Source organism: Pseudoliparis swirei, chromosome 6 (genome assembly GCF_029220125.1).
Source record: "Pseudoliparis swirei isolate HS2019 ecotype Mariana Trench chromosome 6, NWPU_hadal_v1, whole genome shotgun sequence".
Lineage (NCBI taxonomy): Eukaryota > Metazoa > Chordata > Actinopteri > Perciformes > Liparidae > Pseudoliparis > Pseudoliparis swirei.
Genome location: NC_079393.1, coordinates 16104765 through 16117678, shown reverse-complemented (window position 1 = coordinate 16117678; position 12914 = coordinate 16104765). Strand labels below are relative to the sequence as shown.

The window sequence follows — 12914 nt, the reverse complement described above, 5'->3', positions numbered from 1 at the left end:
CATACACACACACACACACACACACATTCATACACACACATGCCAACTAAGACCTCCTTCCTCCTCTATCACATTTCACACACACAAACATGGGTGCGCGACACACTCACATAAACTCATTCATCTCTCCCTCACTCATCCGTCTTATGATTCTCCTCCCCTTCTCTTTTCCTTTCTCCATCCCTCCCTCTTTTCTCTCCCTCCTCCTCCACCTCCTCCGCCTCCTCCTCCTCCTCCTCCTCCTCCTCTGTGCTCGATGAGCTGAGCAGTCAGTGGTGGGACTGAGGCAAAGGAGGGAGGATAAAGCAAGAATAGAGACAGAAAAGAGAACAGAGGCACAGAAAAACAGATCATTATACAGCAAACGAGCAAGAGGCCGCTGAATGAATAACAAGGAAGGGATTACAAAGCGCAGGACAAAAAAAAAGGAGAGGACGCCGGCTGAACACTCTCTCTCTTTCTCTCTACTCTCTCTTTCGTTCACTCCCTCCCCCCTCTTCCTATCCTCCGTGTCACCCTCCCAACTCTCTCAGAGGCTCTCCCTCTCAGGCGAGCTCCTCCGTTAAAGATGGCATGAGCACACTGTCACCCAGCCTCAGCTTGTGGAGCGGTTTCTCCTCCTCGTTTTCTCTCTTTCTATCGCTGTACTTCTGCGTCTCCTTCCGCTCTGTCTCCCCGTGATCCCTCTACCTGCTCGCTCGACACAGGTTCAGTCCAGAGGGTGAAGAGGAGGGGAGGGAGCTAGACAGAAGCTGACCTCTCCCCTCATCCCTCCTCGCACCCGAAGGGCCCAAACAGAGCCGGAGGAGGGAGCCGTCTGATGACTTACACCAACAAGGAGCTCCTTAACCCGGCCGCCTACAGCCCGATCCCCCCTCCCCACCTCCTGTAGCCTCTTCTTCTCTCAGTCAGTGGAGGAGTGATCCAGGACCATGTTTGGTTTAAAGACTCCACACTTCTACCTACCAGGTAAGACCACTTTTATACAGTCTTTCATTTTTCTGGGCTGGTATTCCTCGTGCTGTCAAACTGTGAGCTGGTCACATGGCTCAGAGAGTACATTTCCCTTTCATTCAATCACTCTTTCAACACATAATTAATAGCTTGAGTGATGTCACATTGATTTACAGTCTTCTACCAGGTAAGGAGAGTTACCCTGTGGCTCTGGAGCAGTCACAGCAGCCGCCGTGTTGATGATATTTTGATATAAATTCATCATTATTCTTAAACAGGAAAGCCAACGACATGAGTTCTCTACAGCTGTTATTGTTAATATTTCCAGCAGGATTTATTTTATCAGTCAAAATAACAAAAGATATATTGCATGCTTTCAGTTTCGCTCCTATGTGTAAATCACTGTATATTTAAAATGTGGATATTTTCTTTAACATATCTGTGTACACCCTTAAATCTTGAATCTATTGTTTTACTAGTTTCCCAAAGAGAGATGGGATCTTTTAAATATTTGGATGTGGCCTATACGGTTGACTAAAACTTGAAATGTTACATAGCTGAAACGACGACTCAACTATGTCACGTATGAGTCAATCCACAGAACATTAATCAGCAAAACACTTTAATCATCCGTCGATCTTTTTTAAAGCATAAATGCAGAAAATAAAATGAGAATATTTGCCAGGATTCATAGTCTTCAATGATATTAAGCTGAAAATGTTGGGGTTTGGGACTGTTGGAGGGCCAACACTATTTCAATATGCCAACTTGAGCTTGTGGAAATTGTGAAGAGCATTTTCTGATTTCTGACATCTTCTGGACCAAAGAGTTAATTAATTAATTCAGACAACAATTTACAGTTTAATCAATAATTGTTTTTAAGTGAGGTGTTGCCCTCAGAGTGTGTCATCATGAAGGTTGCTCTGCGGGTTGTGTGGTTTTTATTTGCTTGGCTGATCTCTCCTCTGCTGTGGAGCTGCTGCAGCCGAACAGCCTGAGCGTCTATTGTCTGTTTAGTCTTTCAGGTGTGATGTAGAAGAGAGTGCAGCCAGTGTCAGTGTGGAGACAGGTGTGAGGTTACCTGAGAAAGGTGCTTAAACATGCCTGATGGCAGCATGACAGAACAACACTGAAAAGAGAAAGGAGGGGGAGGGAGAGGTCAGTGAAAAGGCAGCGTGAAGAAGAGAAGGTGAGGAGGAAAGAAAGGATGTGTGAAGTAGGTTTTTATAGATTTAAGCAGTAAAGGAATTGATGAGAAGGATAACGTTTGAAGGCATGTGTCTTTACCCCGACCCTTAACCCTGATCTCTGACCTATAGTTGTCTGGGCCAGACTGTGGTCAATGATTAAAAATCTGCTGTGGCAAAAGGTGAAAAGAGAGACAGAGAGAGATAGAGAAGCAGAGAGGGAGGGATTGATGGGGGAATTAGAGGGCGGAGGGCAGATTAAACAATGTTCTTTGCCTTGTGAATCTTTCATGCTGGTTTTTGAATTATACATCTGCTTTCATAAATGATTGAATCAGAGTGATTATGTGGTGCTTTGTCAATGTTTGTATATTTGTGTGTGTGCGTGTATTTCTGCGTGTGCATGTGAACGAGAGGAAGAAGAACATCTCTCCAGGAAGCAACCCCTCCCCTCCCTCCCCTCCCCCTCCCCCTCCCCTCCCTCCCTCCTCTCCTCTCCTCTCCTCTCCTCTCCACTCATTTCCCTCCCTCCACTCTCGCTTTATCCTCTTTTTTCCATTTCTTGCTTGATGCCTGTGTAGTGTGTGTGTACTTTTCATTATCTGTGTGCATGAGTGTGTTTTTATGCATGTGTAAAAAGGTTTTCGTCATAGCTAGCACCTTCCTAGATGTGTGTGCGTATGTGTGCGCCTGTCTTTGTGTGTGTGTGTGTGTGTGTGTGTGTGTGTGCTCTCATCATTTACACACTGGAAGATGCCCCAGCCCCCCTCCTGGTCCTAACTGCCGTTGCTGTGGAGACACTGTCAGCCACACGCTCGCTCCTCAATGATCATTTGACAATGTAGGGGGTGAGGGGTAAAGTGTGTGTGTGTGTGTGTGTCGCTCTCTCTCTCTGAGAGAGTGTGTGTGTGTGTGTGTGTGTGTGTGTGTGTGTGTGTGCTTGGAGTGATTACTGTGTGATTAGTCAGGGTAGAAGGAGTGGAGCAGAGCAGGATGAGACAGGAATGGAGATTAGAAACGATAATACGAAATCAGGTTCATGATAAATATTATATACATGTAAATATATCATAAAACCATAAAAAATAAAGAATAAATGTCTAAGGAGACATTACATACCATGTGTGTGTGCGCGTGCGTGTGCGTGTGCGTGGTGCATTCACGCGTTGTTACCCAGAGCACACCGTGACCTTAACATGGTATCATAAGGAAGAGAAAGTGGCATTTTGCTATCTCTCACTTTCTGGACCCCCCGGTGGTCTGCGCCACACACACTTCAGGAGTTTACTGTTCCTTCAGTGACTCGTCAGATGATCGCTATTCAAATAAATGTTAATTTTTTTAAACCAGGATGTATTCCCATGACAAGGTGCATCAAGGCTGCTGGGAGTTTGTAAATTATGAAATAAATAAAACTAACTGTTTTTAAAGGATACGCCACGCAATATTCTTTATTTTTGTTGTTTTTTACTTCCTCCACTGTTCTGTGGCAGCTCGGATCTAATTTATTAACATTGTGGACAATTATATACTTTTATATACAATAGCTAAGCTATTTATTTGAACACTGTGCTTATAACAAACGTTGCTCAAGGGGAGTACGTGTATTTTTGGGGACTATTTTCAGCTGTGGATTAACACATTTTTCCCTCTAGTGAGAATTAACAGCAGGAGGACAGTAAATGTTGGATTACTTCAGAATACACTACAGTGTGCATCACAATGAAGGCACATGTCACACAGACAATAAGAAAAATAGGGAATAAATCACCAGATATTACACAGATGCACAGCCGGCTGAGATCATCTCCAGTTCTCACAACGCAGGTCGAACTGGGCTCAAACACACACTCATGACATTTGTGTTTTTCTGTCCATGTATGCATTCACTCACATGCTCACACACATTATATGTGGCGAGTCAATAGGTGAGAGAGCCGGGTCGTTGACGTGTGTATTAGCCTGCCATATTTATTGGCTGCTGTGGTATTTTCGGGGGCCGGGTAGCTGTGTTCGACTTGACCTCTGCATTGATTTCCATGATATGTGTTATAGCTACAAGGACACTGTGGCTTATGATTTACGGCAGATGTCACATGAACGTACACACACACACACACACACACACACATTGTACAATACACACACGCATACACTTCTCACTCAACTTTAAGCTGCTGTACTGGGAGTACGGCATTTCATAACTTCACTCCAAATATCTTTCCCCCATTGCCCAGCAGCAGTTTTACCTAAACAAATAAATACTTGTTTCTTACCGCAGAAGAGGAATGACCTCAAGCGACCTGCAGAATGCATGTGATCGTTCATAGAAGTGTTGAAGTGACATTGAGCAAAAGGGCAAATTACAAAATAGAGTAGGAAATGTGTAATTAAAACAAAAATGCCCACATTGTGGTATCTATGAATGTCTCGCATGGCCAGTGGTTTTGTGTAACTCTTATTGAGGATACGTTAGTGGTGCGTCTCTCTCCTCCTTGTCTTTCATTTTACCTTGGTGAAGGTGCCAGGTGGGCTCTGCCTTGTATACGGTCTCTGTGCTGTGGAGCCAGAATTCAATCTCTGCTTTTGAGTTTTTATTTTAAGTAGGACATGAGGTGTTGTGTGTTTACGTTTCAGTGGGAGGAGAAGCTGCTGGCACGCACTCAAGTGTATGTGTTTGGCCATATTTCTATCCTGTATGTTTGTACGTGTGTTATGCACGGCACTGAGATGGGTGCTGCCTCAACGGAAGCTGCTGTCAGGCTCTTGTGTGGTGTTAATTTTGTGTATGTGTGTGTATATGCGCGCGCGTCTGCATGTGTGTGTGTGCGTGTTTGTACTCACTAGCGCGTGCCGATGAATACAGGGTCACAGTGCTCCACCTCAAGGGCACTGTTATTAATGAGATGAATAAAAGACCATGACAACAGCTTGATAACACAAAGGAGATAAAAAACCACAAACACACACACACACACACACACACACACATGCACACGTCATGTGGGAGGTGGGAGACTTTCTTTAAACATTAAACAAAAGAATAAAAATGATTAAACATTTTCTTCTTCTATCCTACAGAGACAAGAAAAATAAACCCAAATAAAATAAAAGGAATGAGTACAACAATATGTTTGGTAATGTTTCAACCAGAAAACAAACAAGTGAGCAAGCAAGCAGCCCTAATTGGTCAAAGAGCTGCTGTTACTAATGAGCTCTTAATTAACAGAAGATTCACTTAAAGCACATGTACACCCTGCAATGCACACACATACACACACACGCACATACACACACACACACACACACACACACACACACACACACAAACACACACACAGACACAAAAGTTCACACAGGCAAATATTCATGCTATATTGCAATATACATGCAATATTCGTGATGTTTACATTCAGCAATACGCTTTGATGTGAGATCCAACATGCAAGCACACATTCAAACAAATACACTTCACACACACACACACACACACACACACCACGCAACCCTGTATCACAAAAATTACGTTCCCCCAGACCTAAAATGCCTGTATCACAAAAATTACGTTCCCCCAGACCTAAAATGCAATTTGCAGTTACGTTTGACTGAAACGTATTTCTCTCCAAATTACGTTTGACTGAAACGTATTTCTCTCCAGATTACGTTTGTATTTGACGTATTATAATAACAAATACGTCTCTGATCAACGTATCTTTGCCGTTTGTTATCTCTCTTTTCTACAATGCTGTTATGAATTGTAAAAAGCGTCCTCTAGTCTTATTTATTATTATGTTATATATGTTGTTTCGCCTGCGTATTCTGACAGCAATAAGCGTTGTCGGATCATATGAATTGGCGTGAAGACTTGCTGCTGGTGACTCTCCTTTATTTTCTTTTTTTAGGTGACAATACATTACTTAAAACTCGTAAACTATCACCACCTCATCACCACCTTAACAGAGTCAGTCCCATACGGGTCAAATCAACTATTAAACTTGTTATAAAATGCGCATCTGTCCGTAATCTATACCATAAAGTTCGCATTTTTACCAAAAAAAAAGTGCGCTTCCTTGTTACCTTTCAAAATAAAAGTCCGATTTGTCTGTTAAGCGGAAGTAGTATAAAACGTCTATATTTATTCAAACAATACAATATAAAAGGCATACATCAAAATCAATAAGGAAAATGCTGAACAGTCAAACAACTCAAAACAATAAACCCTTCATGGGGTTATTTACAGGGCGTGTTTACTTCTCATCAAACAAAAAGAGCAGGTATCTGGAAAAATCTGGGAAATAATTTGGGAATTGTTAATAAAACATGATTTACCCTTCAACTTCCACTGATATGCATGCAAACTAATACATCGCTTCACACACACACACACACACACACATAGACACTCACATACGTACACACACACACACAGGCAGAGACACACACATACTCACACACACAGACAGACACACACTCACACACACACACACACAGAATGACAGACACACACAGACACACACTCTCACACACAGACACACACTCAGACACTCACATACATACAAACACAGGCAGAATCACACACATGCACACACACACCCACACACACACAAATACACATGCACACACACGCATACTCTGCAGACTGACCTTTGACCTCCCAATTGTCTCTCAGATATAACCCTACTGCTATATATTAAATATATTATATTTACCTAACTATAAGACTTTGAGGTCGTGGGGGGAATCCCCTCCAAAAGATTCACAAGAGAAAATTGTCACCGTGCCAATAACCCTTGTACGATCCTTAAAACCAGTCTTTTAGTTAATTTTGCACACTTTCAATCAACTTAAAGATCTGGATTCTTTTCAGATTCAAAGAGGGGCCTCTGAATATGAATACCCTACAGTTTTGGACCGATAGCTCTGAGCTAAGGGCCCCAAAAACAGGTCCAAAGGGTCAAATTGGGTAAACATGTCAGAGCTTAGCTTTCTTTTCCAGGTTGTAGCCACTCCCAAATGGGGTAGAATACAATTGAAATTGTTCATTGTAGCAGGCCTGAGGCCGCCACCCGTGGGTTTCCCCTCCCAGCACCAAGGATCCGCCAGACAGCACGACGTTTCGTTCAACGACATATTTATTGGCGCACACACACGACACCGAGCAGACCGCAAAACACGTGCCTCTGCTCACCTCCCCCTCTCCACTCTCGAGTGGGAGCTTTTATAAGGGTGGCCTCGGCTGCTGAGTGATTGCCAATCACCAGCAGCCGAGGCCAAATCAGACACAGCTGCCACATTCATATAGTACAAACATTTGAGGAGTTGTTAACCTTTGAAGGAAGGAATTTTGTTTTTTTCCGGGTTTTTAAACCCTTCCCAAGCAGGGATGCTAAGTGCTATATGTGGCAAGCCTACATGGTTGGGACCCATTTGGGAGGGGCTACAACCTGCAAAAGAAAGCTAAGCTCTGACATGTTTAGAAAAAAAGAAGCTAAAATCAGCCCAAACTCACAACAGGGTCTCAGATTTGTTAGACCACACACGCTCTTCAAGTCCTGGATTTCAGACAGCCAATTAACTCTTGTGGGTGTTTCGGAGGAAATTTCACCCCATCACCTCATTGTAGGCTCTGTCCTGAGTGTCTGTGTTCAATTTGGGATTTCCAGGACTAATATTTAGGAGATTATGGCCATTTTTGCACTTGTCAAAAAATATGCAAATTTAAGAGAATAAGGCCCAATTTGACCCTTTAGACCTGTTTTTGGGGCCCTTAGCTCAGAGCTATCGGTCCAAAACTGTAGGGTATATCATATTCAGATGCCCTTCTTTGAATCTGAAAAGAATCCAGATCTTTAAGTTGATTGAAAGTGTGCAAAATTAACTAAAAGACTGGTTTTAAGGATCGTACAAGGGTTATTGGCACGGTGACAATTTTCTCTTGTGAATCTTTTGGAGGGGATTCCCCCCACGACCTCAAAGTCTTATATTTAGGTAAATATAATATATTTAATATATAGCAGAAGGGTTATATCTGAGAGACAATTGGGAGGTCAAAGGTCAGTCTGCAGAGTATGCGTGTGTGTGTGTGTATTTGTGTGTGTGTGGGTGTGTGTGGGTGTGTGTGTGATTCTGCCTGTGTTTCTATGTATGTGAGTGTCTGTATGTGTGTGTCTGAGTGTGTGTCTGTGTGTGAGAGTGTGTGTCTGTGTGTGTGTCATTCTGTGTGTGTGTGTGTGTCTGTGTGTGTCTGTCATTCTGTGTGTGTGAGTGTGTGTGTGTGTGTGTGTGTGTGTGTGTAAGAGTGTGCGTATGAGAGTGTGTGTCTGTGTGTGTGAGTATGTGTGTCTCTGCCTGTGTGTGTGTGTACGTATGTGAGTGTCTATGTGTTTCTGTCAGTGTGTGTGTGTGTGTGTGTGTGTGTGTGTGTGTGTGTGTGTGTGTGTGTGTGAAGCGATGTATTAGTTTGCATGCATATCAGTGGAAGTTGAAGGGTAAATCATGTTTTATTAACAATTCCCAAATTATTTCCCAGATTTTTCCAGATACCTGCTCTTTTTGTTTGATGAGAAGTAAACACGCCCTGTAAATAACCCCATGAAGGGTTTATTGTTTTGAGTTGTTTGGCTGTTCAGCATTTTCCTTATTGATTTTGATGTATGCCTTTTATATTGTATTGTTTGAATAAATATAGACGTTTTATACTACTTCCGCTTAACAGACAAATCGGACTTTTATTTTGAAAGGTAACAAGGAAGCGCACTTTTTTTAGGTTAAAATGCGAACTTTATGGTATAGATTACGGACAGATGCGCATTTTATAACAAGTTTAATAGTTGATTTGACCCGTATGGGACTGACTCTGTTAAGGTGGTGATGAGGTGGTGATAGTTTACGAGTTTTAATTAATGTATTGTCACCTAAAAAGAAAATAAAGGAGAGTCACCAGCAGTAAGTCTTCACGCCAATTCATATGATCCGACAACGCTTATTGCTGTCAGAATACGCAGGCGAAACAACATATATAACATAATAATAAATAAGACTAGAGGACGCTTTTTACAATTCATAACAGCATTGTAGAAAAGAGAGATAACAAACGGCAAAGATACGTTGATCAGAGACGTATTTGTTATTATAATACGTCAAAAACAAACGTAATCTGGAGAGAAATACGTTTCAGTCAAACGTAATTTGGAGAGAAATACGTTTCAGTCAAACGTAACTGCAAATTGCATTTTAGGTCTGGGGGAACGTAATTTTTGTGATACAGGGTTGCACCACGCGTACACACATACACTCACGTACGTACAGTGGATAAATGCCAGCAGATTTTGACCCGAAGCGATAACGACAACTCCAAAACTCACGATCTATACACACACACGCAGGTACGCACGCACACACACACACACACACACACACACACACACACACACACACACACACACACACACACACACACACACACACACACACACACACACACACACATGCAATCACACACAGGTGTGCATCCAGCCTGACTGCTCACTAAATGAGGGAGAATGGGAGAAATGCCAGCAGAATTTGACCCGAGGTGATAACGACAACTCATGGTAGCTCACACTTCACACACACACACACACACACACACACACACACACACACACACACACACACACACACACACACACACACACACACACACACACACATTTTGCACAGAGCACACACACTTCACACACATACACACACTTCACACACACACAGGCACACACACACACAAACACACACACACATACATGCACATGCTCAAAGTACACACATACGCTAACATGCAGAGTAAAACTGTAATAAGCAGCGCGTTGTATGATAATGAGCAGATGGCAGAAGGATTAGCCAAATGAAAATACAGCAGCTAAAATTTTCCAGCAATAATATCTTTTACAGCGAGGTGGGCGGTGGACTCCTTCAAACACACACACACACACACACAAACACACACACAAACACACATATATACGCACACATGTATACACACACATATACACAGGACTGAGTTACACTGGAGGAGAGAGAGAGAGAGAGAGGGAGGGGGGGGGGGGGAGAATACTCCTCTGCCCCGCTGGTCCTGCACCATCTGCATGTTCATGAACCATGTCAAAACTTAATTGATTGAATGTGTCAGTGTGTATGCAAGTGTGAGCGTGTGTGTGTGTGTGAGTGTGTGTCTTTGTGTGTGTGTGTGTGTGTGTGTGTGTGTAGCGAGGGGGCTCTGCAGAGAGCTGGTTACCAACAGTTAGATGGCAATACCCACCAGACTGGGCATGTATGGTTCATAATGCAGATGTGTCCTGGCTGGTGAGGTACTCCAGCCAGGAGGGATGTGATGACACACACACACATACATACACACACACACACACACACACACACACAAAGACACATACACTCACAATCAATGATAGCACTTTACTGAAGAGCCTGTTGATCAACAAGGGCCATGGCTCTGTCTGCCACCTAACCATGTTAGCAGCTACTCAGCTACACACACACAAACACACGCACACACACACAGGGTAACCTACAGTCTTTCCATATAATGTTAGCTGTCCCTCCAATACAATGGAGGTGAATGTTGTTGTTGCCGAGATACCACAACATTAAATATAATCTGTACGAAGTTACACTAGAATCTCCTTTCTTAACAGCCCTCTGTCATGATAATTAACACTAATGTTTACTATGTGTCTTTTCTGAACCAATGAGTACATGGATACACCAATAGAGATGCTCAAATCTATAGTTTGTGCATTGATCCTATTGAAGCAAGAATCAATACTTAAAACAAGTATTTGTGGCATAGATACTAAGCTATTGATTTGAGATTTTAATGAAAACTGCTGACAGAGAGTTCTAGTGTCCAGTATCCATGACATAATCTAATTATTACCTTCGCATTGAAAATGCCGGAAGGTTATGTTTGTTAATGCGTTGATCACTGTTAACACATTTCAATACACTTTGTATTTACGATGCGTGGTGTGGACAGCTCATAAATCCAAAGCCATAGTGAGAAATAGATTTCTTTAGAGAGTGATTTTGGTGAACTGACCCTTTAATATCGAGGAACATTCAGTCTCAGCTTTATTGTCTCAGCTGTGGTCTGATGTCTGACATTTAGACAGTCTATGGACAGCACGTGGTACAACGGAACAAAAGAACAAATCAAGAAGCTGTCAAACATGTTTCCACATTCTGTTGCACACACACGTATACTTTGACACACACACACACACACACAGAGTTACAGGGCACGTGTTTGCACATGTGTGATCTCACGCCACCGTGTTTCGCTTCCGACTGTATTAGCATAATCTGCATTATGATGCCGGCTTTAATTGCCCACACCCAGGTAAGGGATCATGTGGTTAAGTGGGAGATCATGATTATGTAAATAATTGGCCTGACCACAGCAAGCTGCTACTCCCTGCCACCCATCTGGAGAGAGAGAAAGGGAGAGAGAGGGGGGGGGGGGGGAGGGAGAGAGAGAGAGGAGGAGAAAAAGGGGGAAAGGAGAAACATTCTGAGACAGGACACGAATAGAGGAGTAAAAAAGGGATGAGATAGAAGGAAAAGGGGATCAACGAATGAGGACAGTTTGAGAGGAAGGTGGAGGAAACAACATATGGGAGGAGTGATGCTGACGGGTAAAGAAAGAGGAGAAAAATAAGACAACAAGGAAAAGTAAAGAGCAAAAAGTATCAAAGAAGGAATGAGACTGTGTATATTACATTTGTTGAAGATTTCCCCCCCATGTTCCTCTGCTTTAATGTCAGGTTTGATGTATTGTTCCTTTATATTTGTTCAATGTCAAAAGATAATTAAGGTTAAGTAATCCATTGAGAAACAGGAGTTGATTTTGGTCTCAAACTGAAAAAAATTCACAAATGTGATGAAGAAAACTCAAATAATGTGACCACATGCTGAATGTACATGGTTGTGAAAAGAGATGTACATTACAAACACCTTTACTCATGGAAAATTGTCCTAACATGTCAATTCTGTTTCCAAGGTCAAGAAGTCATTGAAGTATTAGAAAAAATGTAAATGTATCTATATCAAATCTCATGGCAACTGAACACTCTTCACCCAATGGAAAGCACCAGAACATTGTATTACTACCAAGTATAACCTTAAATCTTACCGGTACTCAACGCCCAAAATGTGCCCTTAAAGACACCGGATCTTGGAAGATTATAGCGGCACAGAGACAAACAAACAAACACACATGCACACACACACGCACACACGCACGCACACACACACGCACACACACACACACACACACACACTGCCACTGTATCCGCTGCACAGATGGTAAAGGCAGCAGCCCCTTCACACAGACAAAGGGAAGGTAATTCTCTCTGCAGGACGTGAACAGAGCTGGAGCTAGAAAAGAGCTGCGCACATCAACACTCCCCTCCCTGTTTCCTCGTCTCAGCCCCAGGCCAACAAACATCACAGGAGTAAACTGACATTGTGTGCGCGTGTGTTTGTGTGTGCATGGAATGTGTGTGTGTTGCTGAAATGGGCTTGAGGAGGAGAGACAGGAAAAATAAGAGAAGAGAGGGGGAGAGAGAAGAGAGGGAGGAGGTAATAAACAGGATTAGTGCTTATCTTTACAGCACTGTGTGTCTGTGAGTGTGTGTGTGTGTGCGTGTCTGTGTGTGAGTGTGTGTATGCGTGTGTGTGTGTGTGTGAGTGTTTGCGTGAGTGTGTGTGTGTGTGTTATGC

General features: G+C 42.8%; 1 protein-coding gene across 1 annotated transcript in view; it reads left to right on the top strand.

The window, feature by feature from the left end:
• Positions 1 to 878: 878 nt before the first annotated feature.
• Positions 879 to 12914, top strand: part of LOC130195867 (genetic suppressor element 1-like) — a 36868-nt gene continuing 24832 nt past the window's right edge. Inside the window, exon 1 of the mRNA XM_056417606.1 lies at positions 879 to 969. Coding sequence (XP_056273581.1) covers positions 933 to 969 — 37 coding nt within the window. The 5' untranslated portion in view covers positions 879 to 932. The remainder of the gene's footprint in view (positions 970 to 12914) is intronic.